General features: G+C 30.4%; 1 protein-coding gene across 2 annotated transcripts in view; it reads right to left on the bottom strand.

Annotated features, from left to right (window-relative positions):
• Positions 1-416: 416 nt before the first annotated feature.
• Positions 417-20,774, bottom strand: part of LOC107446327 (prolactin-releasing peptide receptor) — a 210,639-nt gene continuing 190,281 nt past the window's right edge. For both annotated transcript variants that reach the window (XM_071187661.2, XM_016060944.4), the window contains 2 exons: positions 9,244-10,538; positions 417-641 (listed from right to left, as the gene is read on the bottom strand). In XM_071187661.2, the coding sequence (XP_071043762.1) occupies positions 9,339-10,520 (1,182 nt within the window). In that variant the 5' untranslated portion in view covers positions 10,521-10,538 and the 3' untranslated portion in view covers positions 417-641; positions 9,244-9,338. The remainder of the gene's footprint in view (positions 642-9,243; positions 10,539-20,774) is intronic.

The following is a 20,774-nucleotide window of genomic DNA, read 5'->3' as shown; positions in this document are numbered from 1 at the left end:
GATCATGGATTAGAGTCCCCTTGCCGTCAGGCTAACTGTGAGATTTTCTCGTGGTTTTCCTCTCCATGCAACGCAAATGCTGATTAGTTCCATCAAAAAGTTCCCCACGGAGGCAAATTTCTCCCACTTCTTGATCCAGGAGTTCCCTTGTTTTCTGAATTGGGTTCAAAATTACAAGGCTACGTAGTTGAGCATTAGTAGTCGTAAACCCCAGAATTGGGTCGGCTGTTCAACGACGGGTATAAAACAAATTCCTGTATGTTCCAGCTTGTTGTTTTGATGGCTTGGGTTTGGTTTATCTATATTTTAGCCAAATTTAATTGTATTGAAATTGAATTCATGTTTATGGATTTATTCAGAAAATGTTTTAATTTGTTAAAATTCTAAAGTTAATAGTTCTAGAATAATGAAACAGCTTGCTTTGAAATATTTATTCACGTTCTTATCACAATATTTATTCACATACATTATACACAGTTTTAGGCAAATCAAAATGGTAATTTACATATCAAAGTTTAATGAAGCCGGTAATTATGATATAACATGCACAATTGTTTTCTACTCACTAAGAGTAACAAAGCTCCTTTCAAAATCTTTTCTTTCAAACACTTGATGTTCGTAATTATTAATACAGAAAACACCTGTGGGGAAAAATAAAATAGCATTAAATATAGAGGTGTCTTATTGAACATTCTAAATAGGTAATTAGAAATCTAGAGAAAAACTTTTTATACTGAAATTATGTAAATAAGATATTTGATATAGAAATGAGATATAGTAGTTGTTTCCTTCCACCGGTGAATGTTGAGAATCACATAGTCGCTTTGGTAAATGTCCGAAATATATCTAGTTAAGTGCCGGTATACCCTACACTAATGTTTAGTGCCACTGCTTAGTATACATTTGCCCGGTACTCCGAATACTGATGTTTCTTCCAATCTATCCTCAGCAGATATTAAAATAACGAATAAATATCAACGAATAAATTAATATCAAATGGGATATAACAAATATTTCGGACATTCACCAAAGCGGATATGTGATTGTTGACATTCGCCGGTGAAAGTCGATATTCTCTTGATTTCGGTCATTCATGATAACATATATATGTTACGGTGAATGACCGAAGTCTCGAAAATGTCGACATTCACCGGTGAATGTCAACCTTCACGTAGTCGCTTGGTGTATGTCCGAAATATTTGCTAAATACCCTTATTTCTGACTTTCACCGGTGAATGTCAACAATCACATAGTCGCTTTGGTGAATGTCCGAAATATTTATTACATTTGATTTGATATGAATTTATTCGTGGATATAATTACATTTATTCGATATTTTAATACTTACTGACGATAGATCAGAAGAAACATCAGTGTTTTGAGTATCGGACAAATATATACCAAGCAATGGCACTTGACCTTAAAAAAACATCAGTGTAGGGTATATCGGGCAAATGCATACCGGGCAGTGGCACTTAACCTTAAGTGGCTCGGTATACTCTACACTGATGTTTTTATAAGGTTAAGGACCACTGCCCGGTATACATTTGCCCGGTATACCCAACACTGATGTTTTTTTAAGGTTAAGTGCCACTGCCCGGTATACATTCGCCCGGAACACCCTACACTGATGTTTTTTTAAGGTCAAGTGCCATTTCTCGGTATATATTTGCCCGATACTCCAAACACTGATGTTTCTTCTAATCTATCGTCACTAAGTATTAAAATACAGAATAAATATAAATATATCAAATAAATATAATAATATGAACGAATAAATTAATATAAAATTGGATATAACAAATATTTGGGACATTCACCAAAGCGACTATGTGATTGTTTGTGAGGGTCCGAATGTACAAGAATGTAATGAAATCTTTCATCGACGTATTTGGTGTTTGTCGACATTCACCGGTGAAAGTCAACAACCACCTATTTCGGTCATTCGCCGTAACATATATATATATTCTGCATTATAAATCTAATTTCTACTTTAAAGTGTTAAAAAAATTGTTTTAAGAGATTGATGAAATTGATTAAAAAGTACTATTTGTAATCAATTAAAGTATTTTCTTTTTTTTTTTCAATTACATTTTATTGCATCTTCTCAACACTTCACACATTTTTGTATCTGCGTAATTTTTTTTTATGGAAAGATTTCTTCCAAAGAATGATGTTTTATAATTTGTCTATTTTTGTCATTCAAATTCTCTTGCAGAAAAAAGTGTTGCATGAAAACCTACTTGAGGATTACACTTTTTAATATCCTTATTTGCAATGTCTGTTTTGCGCATAGAGTTTAATAATAGGCAGAGTGAGGGTTGTGGCATGATTTTTGTCCAAAAAATGAAACCGCGCGACAGGTAGACGGTTTGCGCAAGTAAATTTTCCCCCTTCCATTTTTCCTAATTATTTCCATAGAGGAAATTTAATGCACTAATTTTAGAGAAAAATAATCTTAATATGGCTCTTTTACCGTTCTGCATTAAGTTGTAAAGAACAATTTGTTAAAGGAGGAACTTCACATACCCCACATAAGATATTTTAACAATTTTTAGAGTTAGAACTTTTTTTATTTACTCTATATGGGAGCTTTTAGCACGTGCTTTATTCCCTTAAAATATCTTAATAATCACAATCATTCAATTTAATTTATCCTCAATTTCAAATTTAAGCTTTTAAAACTGTATTATAAGCAAATGTAAAAGAAAAATCCCCACAAACTAAAGATTATATCAAATTATTCATTATAATACATAATTTTATTATATCCTTCTTCGATTATTTAAGCATATTTTTTCACTCCCTCTGATGTTTTTATTTTATTTTTTAATAACATCAATATTTTTTTAATTTTATCAGTTTGTATCAGGTTAGTTTAGTCAAAAAAAGTCATTTTCTTAGAGAGAAGAGGTGTTATATTAAAGAATATACTTTTTTTTAAGAATAAGGTAAAGTTTTTTTTAACACTTAATTACGACATTCAGTTGCGAAGTCGGCCATTTTCAAAATCTCTAGAAAAGTTGATTTTCTGCAACACTTAGCCAATATGAGATAGGGACCAAAATTCTTCTGCAACACTTAGCTAAAATGAGACCAAAATTCTTTAGCGTAAGGGGCATTAAGAAGCTCTCCCGACCGAACTCAGCAGTAGAAGAGGTGAAGACGGGAAGGGAAAATTCTAAATATGCTTTCAATCCTTTTTCATTTATTTTCCACAAATAAACTGATGCTGTATATTTACTCGATTTGGCACTATCTTTCGGTGCATGTAAAACATAAGGTAGTCTCCCAAATCTTAAAATATTGCAATCGAACAGCAAAGCGTGATTTTTATAATGAATAAAATAAGTTTAAAATAATAAATAAAATTTGGATCAAAACAGACAGGCAAATATGGAGAAATTTCAATTCACCGTCAGTAGGGATTTGAACTCTTTTACAGCAAATCGTGATTTTCAAAATCATATAAAGAGTGGATTTGATCAAATTAGCTATAATATATATATATATATATATATATATATATATATATATATATATATATATATATATATATATATATATATATATATATATATATATATATATATATATATATTTACTTGTTGAAAAAGTTTATTTAGAACTTTAAATGAACTTTGAAGAAATGCTTCGAATACCTGAAAAATATTTATGATTTTAAGGATGATGTAAATTGTTTTCATTGTGATATTAAAAATGAAGCGTTTTATACCATATGTTATACAAGATTATCCAAAAAGAGTGAAGAAATCAATGAAGTAAAAATGCTTTATAAAGCTTTGTTACAAAATAACTTAAGATTTTTCGAGCTTTATTAAGGATAAACAACTAAATCAAATTGCAATAAGTTTTATCGAAAAATACATTTTCACCGTTTTTGTAAGCTTTCAACCACGATTTGCGTATTAAAAATACAGTTTTGTACTTTTTTATATTAACCGACTTAAAACGGTTATAACTTTTAAGCTATAAGTGAACTATTGTTCGCATCGATTGCTTAAAAAATAATTGGAATTAATACCTCACTTGCTTGGTGTCAAACACACAAATATGTATGAGTCAGATTTTTCTCTGTTTCCATGTAAAACTGAAATAACTTCTTAATTATTAGTATCGACTTGATTTAATTCAGGGAAAGAAATTATATCGGAAGCATTATATCCTTCGTTGAGATATATGTAATGCATTGTTGGCCCCTCAGTAAACTCTAGGTCCCGCAGTGAACTAATCGTTAAGAAACGGTTCCCAGCAGATCACCGAAGTCAAGCATCACTGGCTGCGGTCAGTGTGAGGGTGGGTGACCACTTGGATCAGTCTGCGTAGGAACCGAGTGTGTGCGACATTGGTCCTCGTCAAACTGTGCTACCGTAAAGTGCTCGACTTCGCGTGCAGGTCGTTGGGCTACCGAAGCGAGGGTGTCATCCCCTCTGCAGAGGATCAAAATTGTGATGGCATGTCTTCGGATCATCCTTAGGGATGTTTCCCTGACCGTCGCCAATAGCCCATTGTGCAGCTCTAGTGCGGCGTAAATGAACTACAACAACAATAACAACAGTAAACTCTAGATAGAGACTCATCTCGGAGGAGAGTGTTAACTTCAAATATTCATAGTTGTGTCCAAATCATAATTTTATTTCATTATTGTCTCGTATTGGCAGTTAATGACTTAGAAAGTTGTGCAAAATTTCAGTTTCTAGCTGTTTTAAGGTCAATTTTAAGGTCACGCCAAATGTATACCACACATTTGTTACTTTTAAGGTACTAATCATTAGTATGTATTTACCGAGATATATACATATGTTAGCAAAAGTAGATTTTGATGTTCAAAGCCTAAGAAAATAGCCTCATTACCAAGATTTTTTAATGAACTTTGACCTTCGATGCAATGGTCTAGTGCAAAGTTTTATGTCTTAATAGTTAGTGTGGAAGTAGTAAAACGCATAATAATGGTCAGGGCCATGGTTTTTTCGTTTTACAAAAAGGATTGCCACGAGTAATTAGATGTGTTTTTCTCAAAACTCCAGAAGGCCTTCTGTTCGGCTCTCCAAAAACCTTGAGAAAAATATTTTCTTGCTAATAATTTTATATAAAGAACATATCCTGAAAATTTTGAGAAAATAAAAAACGTGAAGCATTTTGATTTGTCTGATTCTTTAAAAAAAAACTGTCCGTTAATTACTCCTTTTGGTGAATCACCATGAACTTTTTCTGCTTACAATTATAAAACAAGCTTATTTAAAGTGATTTACACGCAAAAAGTAATTTTCCTTAACTTTTTATCATCTAATTTAATAACACTAGTTGAACATTTTTGTGAAATATAAGAATTGCGAATTTTTACATTATTTTAAGCTATGTTAAATATGATCGTAATATGTAAACGTAATAGACAGACGAAATCGGACAACTAGTATCTAACATATAAAATTTTGAAAAAGTCATTTTTTCAAATCAAAAATCAATTTCATTTTTCAAGATTCATCCGCTAATAAAGAACTATTATACGAGGGTTGTAAATTAAATAGTGGCAACTTAACCTTTAAACTCACAGAAGGACGGGCATGCGCAAATTAGATATGGGAGCTGTGAGGTGGGGCTGTTGTCGATGTGTAGAGTGCAAAAAAAAGTCGATTAGCTTAGAAGGGTAGTTGTTGTGTGGCGTTAAAGTGAGGAGTTTCGTTTCCATCGCTCTAAGGCATGTTTTCAAAAGGTGATCAGCGGTCGTGGCTTACAATCGAGGTTGCCCGTGGCAAAAATGCAACAGAATGCTATCGAGGATTAGTGGAAGCCTTTGGAGCAAATGCTTTACCATATAGGACAGTAGCACGATGGATTCAAGCATCTCGTCTTTTTTCGTCATTAAGCCTTTTCACAACATGCTTTAGAGCGATGGAAACGAAACCCCTCTCTTTAACGCCACGCAACAACTCCCCTTGTAAGCAAATCGACTGTTTTTTGCACTCTACACATCGACAACAGCGCCACCTCACCGCACCCATACCCTATTTACGCATGCGCGCCCTTTTGTGAGTTTCAAGGTTAAGTTGCCACTATTTAATTTACAACCCTCGTAAGACATTTTCTACATGAAATAATCTTTAATTAGACGAATTTTTTAATTGTCTTCAACATTTTCTGATTGACTTAAAAAATTCTCAAAATATGGCAAAATACTCAAAAAGTAAAATTAACATCGAGGGTGCCACGCTTTCGACAGTTCTTCTTATTAAACTATGGGGACCATATTTTCTGGATTATGGGCTAGATTCTTAACCATATTTTAATGGTCAAGAATCCAAACTTGTCGAAATAAAGATTTGTTTATTCAAAGAAAGTAAGTTTTTCTAGGTGATTCCGTAACTTAATAGTTAGCACTAATTAATTAGAATAGTTGAGATCAATACCTTAAACCATTAAGATTGGTTTTTAGTTCACGAAAATCCGATCATTGCAATAAAAATTATTAAAGTTTTTTTTGTACACTTTACATTTTACACTTGATGGTGATTTAATTTGTGAAAACGAGAATAAAAATGGGAAATAAATTATAGATTCGAAAAACTTTGAAGTTTAGAAGACACGTCATTTCCGTCAAGATAATTAAATAAATCATTCATTTTAGCGTTTTAATTAAATTAACAATCAAACTAATTTTGTTTGCATTATACAACGATAGACATTTATTGTACATCTAATTGAAAGATATTTCCTCCTTAAGCTAATCAGAAAATTTAAAAAGTACGCAGTTTCTTTTTCAACATTCGAAAATTATACTGTTTTAACTTAAAAAATAGATTGAACTTATTTTACTTAAGCAATACCCTATCAATTAAGCTCGACTAAAGTGCTCATTGAAATGAGTATATTTAAATAAAAAAATCAAAGCTTATTCGGCAGCTTGAAACTAACAAAATTGGCTTTTCTCTAATAGTCTGAAATTTTTTTTCTTCATTTATTCAATTCCATCGCTTAAGACTGAAGCTTGAATTATCGCTTGAGAAGATTTTGAACTAACAGAAAGCATTTAATGATTATTAACTGCTTTTATTTTAATATAGTTTTCAGGAAACTTAAATATAATTTTTTCAACTGATTTCACTTTCACAAAATAATTTTAAAGCTTGTATCAATAATTGTTTTTGTTTTTTCTTTAAATTTTTGTCAGGAAGTGTTATATTATCTTTGTTGTTGTTTGTATTCTGAGAATTAATTAAATAAACTTCCTTCAATAAAATTACTATTGGTGCCAAATCTGTTGAAATATTTTTAAAACTCAGAATTGGTTTTAAAATATAAGAGTTACTAAAGGTTAAATTAAAAGAAGGCATTTTTCTATTTGGAATGTTTTGAAATTTTATCCTGTATCCTTCACTCTGTACTAGGTGTTTTATAATTACCATTTTTAACATATATTTTTAGAATCATCCGACATGCTTCTTAATGATCTTTTTAAAATTGTTTATTTCATATGAGTAAAACTTCTGGTCACTTTAATTTACTTCATAATAATATTTTAAAAATATCTATCGAACAAATAAACAAATTGTTTGTTTGCAGCGCTTAAAACTTAATAACAGCAAATAAATTTATATAAGCAAAAGCAATGAGTAAACTGACGGAACCTTATAAAGATACAATATAATTTTAATTAATAATTTTCTGTTTTTAATCTTCTATATGATCTATGCATAAATATGATAAAATCTTATTGCTTTTGGGAATATTATCAGGAATTTGTGGTATAAAAATTGAATAAGAGCTGCCTCAGAGTCTTACAAATTAAAATAAAATCTGAATGGTTTGAGATTTAGTTTTTTGCGGACACTTTAAGTTACAAAAACGTACTTATTTGAATTGAATTTCCTTTTGTTGGTACATATTCGGATCTAGAAAATATGTTAGCAATAGTTTAATCAAGATATTAGCCAGAAACAGTTTCTGAATAATAAAATTTTAAAAAATATAGTTTTTGAAATTTTATTACTCAAAAACTATTTAGTTGATTTAGATCTCATTTGGTAATTTAAAATTAGATCACTTGAAATAATTTAATAATATGTGAATTCAAAAGTTCTTCTATAAAAGGATGAGTCTGAAAATAAGTTTCCTCTCTAGTTTTCCCAAAGAAATTGATTAGTGATGAAGTAAGCAAGACAATCTGAAAGTCACCCATACACGATTAGCTACTGGGTATCGTTCAACAATGATAAAGCAGATGGCGCTGACTCTGCAACGCGATGAAGAACCTTTCAGTCTTATTGGTAAACCCTATGTTGTACCCTATCGGAATTGAAGGAGGCTATTCGGAAAAATCGAAATGGCCTTCTCATGTTTAGTTTTCAATTGTTCTTCTAGTTTTCAATTGTAACTTTGGATTGCTCTTCTGATCAAACTATTAGGACCATATTTCCCAGATCGTGGCTATCCCATATATTTTGTGAGGCAACAATCCAAATCCATCAAAAAAAGGTTTGTTTACTCAGAGAAAGTACGTTTTTGTGTCTTATTTCGTAATTTAAAATATTGTCTGCACTAATTATTTAGCATATTTGAAGTCACCCCCACAAACTATTAAGAATTTGTCCTAGGACGTGAAGATCTAATCATTAGATCAAAAGTTATTCAGGGTGGTTCGTTTTTTGGGTGCACAATGCAACTCCTACTTCGACTTTCTGTACTTAGGTATTTATGTTACATCTGAATCTCTTTTTGTTTCTTTTTTATGGAGCATTAGAGGGCTTTGGTCAGGTTTTGATATTTTGCAATCCGCCTGCAGAAATTGCTCCCGCACTGACTGCATTTAAAAGTCCCCTTGATGAAGCTGCATGTAGGTACATCCTTTTATAACATCTTTACATTTGATAACGTTCTAGTTATTCCTTGGATTTTTAATCAGGTAATTCGTCAGATTTTATATTTGCTTCTAATATTCAAGTAATAACAAACAGTTAAGTGCTGTTATAACTTGGATTTATTTCTTAAAATTTTTAAATTTCAGTGTAGTTTTGTTTTTAATTCCTTATTTTGTAGGGATGGGACCCATAAATAGCTAATTAGTATGAATAATTCAACTAAATAATTAAAATAAATAATTAAATAAATTTATTAAATAAACTAATTAATCAAATAAAAAATTAATTTTAGATATGCAAGATAGCATGCTTCTAAAAAATGAAGAAAATTATACACTGATTAGAAAATAAAAGTAAATGAACTCACCAAAATATATTCATGTCTTGTCGCAGTTCAGTTGAGATCATTTGAAGCAAAAATGATGAAACAGACAAACAGGAGGACAAAAAATGGTTAGTAGCTTATACGGCTGTGCATACTTGTTCACCATTTACTTGCATGCGAACTGTATCAGTTTCTGGACTATATTTAACAGAAGTTTCTTTTTCATTAGGCTCAATTTTTGAACAACATGGTTTTGGTTCCTCGAGTTCTTCTGCTTCTTGAATACGACCAGTATCAAAATATTGGCACATTCTTGATTCACTTAAAAAGGGTAAGACGGTCTTAAATTCTTTTCTGAAATTTTCATTCAGCCAGGCATAAAGAAATGGATTATAACAAGTAGAACTCATTGCGATGGCGTGAGAAAGAAAAAAGAATCCATTCAAGTAAGCCCATGTACTAGCCGGAATGTAAAAATCTACAACCAGGTTGTGGACGTTGATTGGAAGCCAAGAGAAGCCAAATATTAGAACCATTGAAATAAGCATTCTGTTTAGGCGGCGGGTACGTTCCCATTCTATTTCCATTTTTCGTTCCGAATTAACACCTGGTTTACATCTGGCCCTGTCTCGCAATTTACAACAAACTCTTACGTAACAAAACGTAATAATTACGAAAGGAATGACAAATTGCATGACCGATGTTGTAAATCCAAATGCTTTTCGGAACGAATCATGAGGCCATCCCTCATCACAATATGGTGTTCCGTCTCGTGCTGGTACAAGATCCATAAAAATTCCATATGGCAAAGTAAGGAATCCAGCTGTAAGCCAAATTATTAGCACAATAAGAAGACTATATTTGACTTGAAGACGTGGTTTGAATGGGTGAATAATAACAAAAAATCGATCAATGGCTATGGACATTAGAGTAAAAGCTGATATATAAACACTTACTCCTTGAGCATAAGGTACTAAATGGCATAAAAGCTCTCCAAACACCCATTCATGCATAAATAAATACAAAGGAGTGAAGGGAACAGCAAATGTACACAACAGTATATCTGATAAAGCAAGATTTGCTATAAAGATATTTGTCACCGTGTGCATGGCTTTATTTCGAAATACGACATAGCACACTAAGACATTTCCACAGATTCCAGTCACAAATATTGTTATATATAAGCAATAAAAGAAAGCTTTAACTGCTGGAATGCTGGTTACAACATCGGCAGGCTCGTTCTCTTGCATACTGAAGCTGAATATATCCAAAGAAAAGTTACCTCTTCTTACAAGTGCTGCTAATGCAATAGAATTCATCAGGAGAGCTTCTGGGAACTGCAATGAAAAGATTTAAAGTTAGTATGCACACGCATATATATGTATGTAACATAAAAAGCTTCAATTAATCTTTTTATGTTATTTCTTTTCTGTAAGTCCCTTTCTTTTATTTTATTATTCCAATCGAAACGCTTTCTTACACTTTTAACTTCACATCCTGTCCTTAAATCTATTTTTGGCTCAAGTATGCATTAATAAAAAGTAAGACATTTTCCCCTTTCCTCCCCGTGGGAGTCACGCGACCTATTTAATAAACCAATTGTAATGACTAAGATTTTCCTTTTTCCCTACAATATAATAAAGTAGAGGGAAATTCATTTGCTACTTTTCCTAGGATAAAAACTTAAGCACACAATTTTAGAGTGCGAATTTGAGTTCCGCCATTGATAGAAAAGGTTTTGAATATACCATGTGATGCTAAATGAAATATTTTTCCTTCCAACCAACCAAAACTAACTAACTAACTAACTATATATATATATATATATATATATATATATATATATATATATATATATATATATATATATATATATATATATATATATATATATATATATATATATATATATATATATATATATATATATATATATATATATATATATATATATATATATATATATATATATATATATATATACATATATTTGTTAGTTTTAGCGTGGAACACTGTCAGGTACCTATAATTTGAAGTTACGATCCGAAAAATTTTAGTTCTAATCGAAAGTGCTCTTGAATTATGAAAACCTAACAAGACCCTATATGCTAATTTGTTTTTATGAAATTAGCTATTCCTTATAGTGTAGACCCTTAGTATTATAAATTATTTTTTCCGTTATTTTTTAATCACTGTTCAATTATTTAGAATATTTATTCAAGTTTGTATAAATACGAGGGTAGTTTCGATGAAAAAATAAGTATGATTACCTGGAAAACACGAGAAGTGTAATTTTTTTGGGGAAATTGAAAACTGCATTAAAACTTATGGTTCCTTTCTTATAATTTTATGCCCACCATTTCATCCTCATGGAGATTTCCCATCAATAGCTTGAATACAGAATCATTGGATAACTTTTTGTAAAATAATAAACATGAGAACTTTTTTTCACCTATCGAATGAGTATTTCTCAAAATATTTAATCGGAATTTCTGATAGGCCCTGTAGGAAAAATTAAAGTCATGTGCTTACAATTATTTCATTAAAACCACTTAAAGTGGTCGAAACTATTACAATTATTCATTCTTTGTAGACCTTTTGCTATTTTGCGCATAAAATATAACGTATTATTAATCTTTTTTTTTTTTTTGAGCTTATAAAATTAGATTGAACCTTTTTTTTATTTTCTTTCAAATACGAAATAGTTATATGAATACTACGATTTTGAAATTAAATCAATACAAGTTTCGCAGGGTGTATAACAAGTTGAAAATCATGGAAGAACTTTAAAAGTAAAGAAATTTTTTCTTTTTAAAACCCCTGAAAAGCCCAAAAAGTAAGGAAGGTTTTTAAATACAATGCAAAGAAGTTTTAAATTTCTGCCAAAATGATAGATTTTTTTCCTTAGAGATTTCAAAATTTTTAATTTCAGGAAAAACTGTATTTCACTATCTTGTGCAATTACTTTGTCTGATCTTATTCTTCCTCATAAATTGTTTTTTCAAATTTAGTTAATATCGAGTGTATAGCGAAAAATACATGAAGTAAAAATATTTTATTTTTATACTAATAAATAGTTAACAATATTTCTGTATTATATATTAATAAATGTGCGTGGCAAAAGAAAGTAAATAATTGAAAAATGTACTTCTATACATGTTTAAATAAAATAATCCTCAATTTAAACTAAGTTTTTATTCTATAAATGTTTAAATTTACCTAAGACGGAAAGCAAAGGCTATATATAATTTTATTAAATGTAAATCTTAAATATCTTTGAAAATGAAAGTTATTATTTTTTTTTCTAGTGGAAGCTTAAGAGAAATTTTAACATTTGTTTAAATGTGCTTTTAAAATTAAGTTTAAATTCGTGTAGTTGATTTTATACTTTTTGAAGTTTAATTAACCAGTAATTTTAAGAAAATATTGTAAATAAGAGGTTTGAAAACGTAAAAATGCAATCAAGTTTGAAAAACCCTGAAAAAAGGAGAGAAATTTCATGCAGAATTCATTAATTTCAATTTGGAAAGCTGAGTCTTCCATATTGAATTTTGATTAAAGACATTTTTTATTAAAAAATTTAGATAAATTGTTTTTAAATGAATTTAAATGAAGCTTAATTAGTGTAAAACGATCCTTTGTCAAGAATACAATCGAAAATTGCTTTAGTCATTTTAGTAAAATCTACTCAATGACAGAATATAATTCTATATGCTTATTATTATATGATGAAATAATGTCTGGTAAGCTTTCATCCAAAAAGAACAAAAATGAAAGAGTTTGAAGAAAAACCTGTTGTACAATTCCTTTTATTTGAAAAAAAAGGAAAGAAAATTCCTTTGAAAAAAAAGGAAAAAAAACAATTTGCGTGTGGAATAAATCATCCCGTTATAGCCAAAAAAAGAAATCCAACTAAATCGTAGAATTATTCATTTGAAATAGGAAAATGGAACTTTCTGGGGGACTGTCAATACATCAAAATAAATCCAACGTCCATGCTATAATAAAAAAAAGAGAAACATCTATTGGTTTTATTATTTTGAAGGAATATTGAATTTAGTATTTGGTACAACACAGTAAGATTTACAAACAAAATAATTTGAAGTGTTATATTTAAGAATAAATTCGTTTTCAAGTAGATATTTTTCTTTTTTTGCTACGTAGCAACTAAGTGTCGTCAGGTGGAATAATTTTGAAAGTGGACCATATAGCACACTAGTGAAGTTTAAACGAATTGAAAAGTTTCTACTTTGGTTTAAATTATTCTCGGTAAAACACTTTTCCACTTCTCAGAGGTAAATCTGTAATTGATTACGTGTATAAAATTTGCCAGACTTATAAATAAGGTACCCGAAATGTGACTCAAAGTGTGAGTTTTAGAACTATAGCAATGAAGTGTCGTTAGACGGAATAATTTAGAACGTAGATCAGATTGCACGCTAGGTGTCACTACTTTGGTTTAAATTATTCTTGGAAAAACAATTTTCCGCTTTTCTGAGGTTTATCTGTATTTGTTTATTTATATCAAATTCGCCAGACTTGAAAATAAGGTACCCGAAATGTGACTCAAAATGTGAATTATGGATAGAGAGAAATCACATAAAAAATTTATTATTTTTATTTTGAAGTAATTTTTACGTTATAAGTCATAAAAAATTAAAATTTTTGCACGGGGTACATTTTCAAGTTGAATGCATTTAGCAGACTGAGTGTTTTACTGGTACTCTAAGACTTTTATTTATTACTTTAAGACTGTTAATATAAAATGTTACTTTAAGACTTTTTTTCTTTATCGGAATGTTTAATATTTGCATTTAAAATGGCTTAATTTAAAAGATGAAATTACAATATTAGACAAATTATTTTTTACTGCTTAGTAACACTTACTTAGTGTTACTTAGCACACATAGTTAGTAACACTTAGAGCACTTACGAGATTCTGTATTTTACAAGTATTTTTAATAATAACAATTTATTAGACGAATTAGAATTATTAGTTAAGAATTAATTGGAAATCGATTGAAATGAATTTCTTGTTTCAGTTTCTTAAATGTGACATTTCCAATCGTATTATTTATCGCACATTTCGCAAAATTTCTTCGATTCTATACAAATTATTTTACCCAATTTTATTAATTTATATCAACCAATAATTTCTTTAAAATTTTATTTTTTAGCCGTCGTTAAACAGCAGACCCAATTTTGAGTTAAGACAAGAGAACTCCTGGATCAAATATTGTGAGAAATTTGTCTTCAAGGAGCACTTTTTGATGGAACTATCCCGCATCTGTATTACATGGGGATGAAAACCACGGAAACTTCCATGGTTAGTCTGATGGCTAGGGGTCTGTGACCTATTATCAGGCTATCACTGAAGATATTTTACGTCAGCACTGTGGTCAGTGCGAGCAGGGTGCGGAATTTGTATCTACCAGTCAAGGCTGGGTTTTGAACCTGGTTCACCTCATTGGAAAGCGAATGCTCTATCCCTGAGCCACCACGGCTTTCTATGTCGTATTAAGAAAACAGAGAATGATAAACTGCATTTGAAATTTATTAGTAGGTATGGATTGAATTTTTATTGGAGCCCGGTACACCTCATTGGAAGGTAAACACCCTATCCCTTAAGTCACCACGGCTTTCAACCAAACCATCGTTGAACAGCCGATCCAATTTTAAGTTAACGACTACTAATGTTCAACTCCGTAGCCTTGCAATTTTGAACACAATCCCGAAGATAAGAGAACTCCTTGATCAAGTATGGGGAGAAATTTGACTTCATGGAGGAATTTTTGATGAAACTAACCCAGCATTTGCGCTACATGGAGACGAAAAAACCTCCCACGGCTAGCCTGACGGTAAAGGGACTCTTACCCATGATCCGTCTACCACTGAGGATATTTTACGTCACCACTGTGGTCAGTGCAGGAAGGGTGCGGAATTTGTATCGACCAGTCAAGGCTGGGATTCGAAAATGGTTCACCACATTGGGAGGCGAACACTCTATCCCCCGAGCCACCACGGAGTCACCTTTAATGCGAAATTAAAAAAATATTCTGTATGCATATTACTAACCAAGTGACCACCAGGTACACGAACTACATTATCCTTCACCTGGATGATTTCAATGCTTTGTGACCTTAAGTCGATACTTCCGTGAATTCTTGGTGCTAATGTAAAATTGGTGCTTTTAAGTGAAATCGAGTAAATCAGAGGTTAGTTGATACACCTGGACAAACTCACCGCGATTTCATCTAGACATCTACTTGCACGAACTCTCCTCTTTGCGAACTTCCCAACCAGAATAGGCCATGATGCGTTGAACATTCGGGGGAATTTGGAGGTTGCGGTTGATTGGGCTAATTACCATGATAATTACTAAAGATCTAAATAATTTTTGTTTATTTCCTCCTTATAATTTTGTAAGGAGCATATAATTCAAGTTTGAGGCTTCTAATTTGTTTAGAAAGTGTTATTACTAATCGAAGTTTTAGGAAGACCTGATAGTAAATAATGAAGTCTGGGTAAGTATGAATGTATTACTCATAATTAGGGTTATTACTCCTAATTACTACGATAATTACAAAATGTCTAAATAAAACTTTTTCAGTTCATTCTGTCATCTGATGAAGAACACGTGGTCGAAATTGTTTGACATCTTAGTGACAAACTTTTATTTTGCATGATTTTCAGTTACTTCGCCTCAATTTCCTCAACAACTGCAAAATATCGAAGTGAAATTTTTCAGTTTTTCTATTTATCTTTTAAAGAACACATGATTCAAGTCTGAAACTTCCATCTTGATAGAAATGTGTTATTTAAATGTGTCTGTCAATTAAGCTAATTTGGATAAAAAGTGCTATATACAGCGATAATTACAAATTATCAAAATGAGAGTTTTATTTGATAAGAAACATGTGGCCAAGATTTGAGACTTCAAACTTTGTAGAAATGTTTTAATTAGCATATCTTTTAATTGGGGTAAATAACCCTAATTACCTCGATAATTAAAAAAGTATCGACTTGAAACTTTTTAGTTTCTTGCTATCATATAAGAAACACAAGAACCAAATTTGAGACTTTTGGGCTAATTACCCTTTAATTTCCCCGATAATTACAAAATATTGAATTGAAACTTTTTTAGCTTTTTTTTATCCTATAAAGAACGCATGCTCTAAATTTAAGCTTTATAACTTCATAACAAATTGGAGAATTATAAATTAATGAGCGAGGACTCTGTATTTTATTTATATAGGTTTCAAAAATAAAAACAGCAAACTGTATAACAATAAATTCAACTTGATTTGTGAGTGACACTTTGAATTCCTTCCTTGTTAATTGAAATGATAAAAATGTGAAATAATGATTATCTCTGCGAAGATGTTTCGATAAGTTGTCAGTACAGGGGTTCGATTACAGAAACGGGTTCTATTAGTTTGATTACAAAAAAAGCCAAATTTTTTGGTTTGCATCAAGGATTCCAATAGTCTTTCGGTGACAGTCTTGGAAACATCTCTGATGATGATCCGAAGACATGTGTCATCATAATTTGTGAGGCTACAATTTAGACATAGATCTGAAGGGGAAGAAAATTTTCGCTAGATTCTTGTATCCATTGCTCTGCTGCCAAAATCAGGATTTTCGATTCCACAGATTTTTTGAATATCGCATGCATTCGGTGGGTCGAGAATCTCACCCCGAATCCTCCGGATCGAGTCCGCGATTTTCTAATCACAGGGGTCCCACTGCCCAAGTTTTAAATGAAGGTGTTATTTAGAATGCAAGTTTAAAAGAATGGCTTTATTAGAAATGTTCCGTTGAAATGAAGGCTTTATTTTAAAAAATACGTTTTCCTTTCATGCTTCATTGAAAATGTTCATTCTTAAATGAAGGTTTTATTGAAAATGTGCGTTCTAAATTAAAGTTTCTTTGACAATGTGCATTTTAAACAAAAGTTTAAGTTTTGAGCGTCTGCACAATAACAGTGAAAAATTTACATTAAAGTTACAGTTTTCGATTAAAATTTAATAAAATTTTGTTTAAGATGCTTTTGTTTTAGTTGGTTTACTTAGAAGGAAGAATTGTTGACAAATAGACTGAATGTTTTTTAAGATTTGAACTCATCTTAGTTCTTCTGACTTCAATCGCTAGATTTTAATAATAAATTTTATTTTTTCTTCGTATTTAAATGTTAATGTTACATTTGTTTTAATGCAATAGTGTAAAAGTTTGGAGCACATGCTATTTCTCCATTACTTTTTTTTCAGAACATTTAATTAAAATAAAATACAAGCCTTGTTTAAATGTTTAATTCAAATCCGAAAAAATTATGAACGAAAAATGGATGAGTAGTTAGATTTTAGAATTGTTTGCTTAGTTACACTAATATTAAACCAAGCATTAATTATTAAATGAGTGACTCTGAAATCAATGCAGTTTGTAATTCCCTGCTTGTCTACGAAGTTTATCACAATATGTCAGAAAATGATCAGTCGATGATCTTACTGAAGGAAAATTGCAATACATTCATTATCAAAGAGTCACGTTCTTAGGACATTCTATTCATGGAATTGTTTCTTTATTAAGTGTTAATTAAAATACCAAACAATAGGATTCAAGAAGAAAGCAAATTTTCTTAAATTGCGAAATAGATTATGTCATAAATAAAATTTTAAGTAAATCAAGTATTATGCTTAAAGAAATGAAAAATAATATTATGGATGAACATTTGAAAATCCATGCGATAGATTCTAATAAAAAGGAAGTTTTTGGGGAAACAAATGTTATGTTTGAGAAAATGCGGAAAAAATTATTGCTCAGTTAGCAAAAGATATTTTTTTTTTTGCAAATTGATAAAATAAATCCTGATGAAAATGGTATTTTATGTAGTCAAAGCGTTTACTGCTGAAAAAGTTTTACAAAGGTATGCTTATAAATATTGTGATCTTAGTACACAAAATACTCTAGGCATAAATATTTTGTAAGTTTGATCTTAAATTGATTGTATAGATACTTAGAATAAAAAGAAACCCTATATGATTTCGATGAAAGCAAAACAAATGCAACGAAAGTTGAAGAACGTGTTGGAAAAAGATGGCTAAAATAAAACAGTTTCAAGGATCTATAGTAAAAGAATTGGAAAGGTATCCCCTCAATTGTCCTAGTGCGAAAATTTATTTTCACGGTGAACAAATTTAAAGAGATAAATTTTTTTTTTGGGGGGGGGGTTGGAATGCATACATATTTTATATGATTGAAAACTCTCGTTTTTCAAAAGTGAATCAAACTGCTTATGTCAGAAAAGTAATAAAAATTCGTACGAAAAAAGTTTGACCTTCAACCCACCGATATTTATTTTCAAAAATCTTTTTTGTATTCCAAACATTATTTGGTGACAAACCAGGAAACAAGACTTATCTTAATTGCAAAAAGAAAATGTTTTAGGATATTTTTTGTCGATGAATTTTCCATCCTGGCTTCCTCAATAGAATTAAATGAATGATTTTCAATAAAAATGAAGTAGATAAGAATCTTAAAATGTTTATGGTTTTTGTTAAAACTGAAAATAAAAATCAGTTTTAAAATAGGTTCCTCTTGCTTCCATAAATCTCTTTCAACGAGATTTCCAGTCATCCAGGTGTCACTATATGTCCCTTCTGACATGTTTTCTATAGCCATAGTGCTAAGCTTTTGATTAGGTCAACAATCACAAAATCAGCAGTAAGGACACAATTACTGAGATTTTTTGGTGTTCTAATAAAGCTAGAAACACGTTATATACTGAAAGTTTGACCATATTTTTTCCCTCAGTGCATGATGAAGTTTCCACTAGTTCACGTTCAGTTTTGGAATGTATGCTATGTGTATTATTAAGCAGGCAAGCAAACGATGGTTTGAGACTGAACATTGATTTACATTCATTATCTTTACGACGGATTTTGTCGTTGATGGCCTTCCAGCAAGAGCCTCATCTCTGACCTCCTTATAGCCTTCAGAAATTGTTTTGAGCCCCCAGCTAACTCGACATTCTTATAAACAGTCATCACTAAAGGCTGTCTTTATCATGGAAAACGTTTCCATCAGCAAACTTGCTTTTGAACCACCAGTTAACTCAATATTCTGATACAAATCATCTCTAAAGGCTGTCTTTTTCGTGGAAAGTGTTTCCATCTGCAAACTTGTTTTTAAGCCACCAGTTAACTCGATATTCTGATAAACAATCATCACTAAAGGCTGTCTTTATCATGCAAAATATTTCCATCTGCAAACTTGTTTTTGAGTTACCAGTTAACTAGATATTCTGGTAAACAATCATTACTAAAGGCTGTCTTTATCATGGAAAATGTTTCCATCCACGAACTTGCCAAGTTTCACATAAGATTTGATGGTGATTCATGTAGCATTTACAGGAGATAGAAATAAATTTCACAAAAATGCTTTTTCCCTATGATTTTATGATATTTCCTTACACGCATGTTATAAGTTGAGCCATTTCTGAACTAAACTAAGTTAAATGGTTTATACAGTAATATTTTTTATAATACTATTACAAGTTAAGTTTTTATTCCACTCAAAGAACTACTTTTTTTCATTTTATTACTTTAATTAGGTTTACGCTCGTGATATATTGGGGGCATCTGGTTTAAGTAATTCCAAATTTAGAAATTTTTTTGGGGGGATATTTATTTTTAATTTAAGAATTAATAGAAATCATTAGATTTATATTATTGATTAAAATAGTTTATCACATTAGTATTTATTATCCTTAATAAAATAGCTAAACATTGGATTGAAATCTCAGTAACATTCCAAGTAATTATGTCTATATTAAGAGATGTAATTTAAAGTATAAAATGATATTAAAATCTAAAATTTCACTGCATTTTGCAACAATTTTGTAGAATTCACGGAAATAAGTCGATATATTTTATTTCATGCCATCAGTGATTACCTTTTAAATTGTTAAAAGGCTAACTATTATCGTTTAAAAATTAGATACTTTAAAAAAATATTTATAATCCATCGTATTTAAAAACAAACTGCGGAAATTTATTGTAAACAAGCTAGTATTGAAAGAAATAGATTATTTTAAGAGAATCCAGTTTTATTTAAATCTACCGAATTTCGAGAAAAATTAAAATTCATTCATTGTTTTAAATATCTCTACCGATATACTTTGCATATCAACATATTGATCTATAGATATTTTTTTAAGCAGCGGCGCTGTTTATATATATTTCAGAATTTAAATGTTTATTTTATGCTATCGGTGATTAACTTCTGATTTGATAAAAGGGTAACGATTATCGTTTAAAAAAGTAAATGCTTAAAAAAATATTTATATTCCATCGTCTTTAAAAACAAATTGTGGAAATTTATTAGAAACAAGATAGCAGTTTAAGTAAACAAAAGTTTGTACAGTCATATAAATACTTAAAGAGATTTATTTTATGCTATCGGTGATTAACTTTTGATTTGATAAAAGGGTAACGATTATCGTTTAAAAAAGTAAATACTTAAAGAAATATTTATATTCCATCGTCTTTAAAAACAAATTGTGGAAATTTATTAGA

The sequence above is a fragment of the Parasteatoda tepidariorum genome, chromosome 11 (genome assembly GCF_982258835.1).
Source record: "Parasteatoda tepidariorum strain Cologne lab strain chromosome 11, Ptep-v5.0, whole genome shotgun sequence".
In the NCBI taxonomy this organism is placed as follows: Eukaryota; Metazoa; Arthropoda; class Arachnida; order Araneae; family Theridiidae; genus Parasteatoda; species Parasteatoda tepidariorum.
The sequence above is the reverse complement of the archived record's forward strand: the minus strand, read 5'-3'. Positions and strand labels throughout refer to the sequence as shown.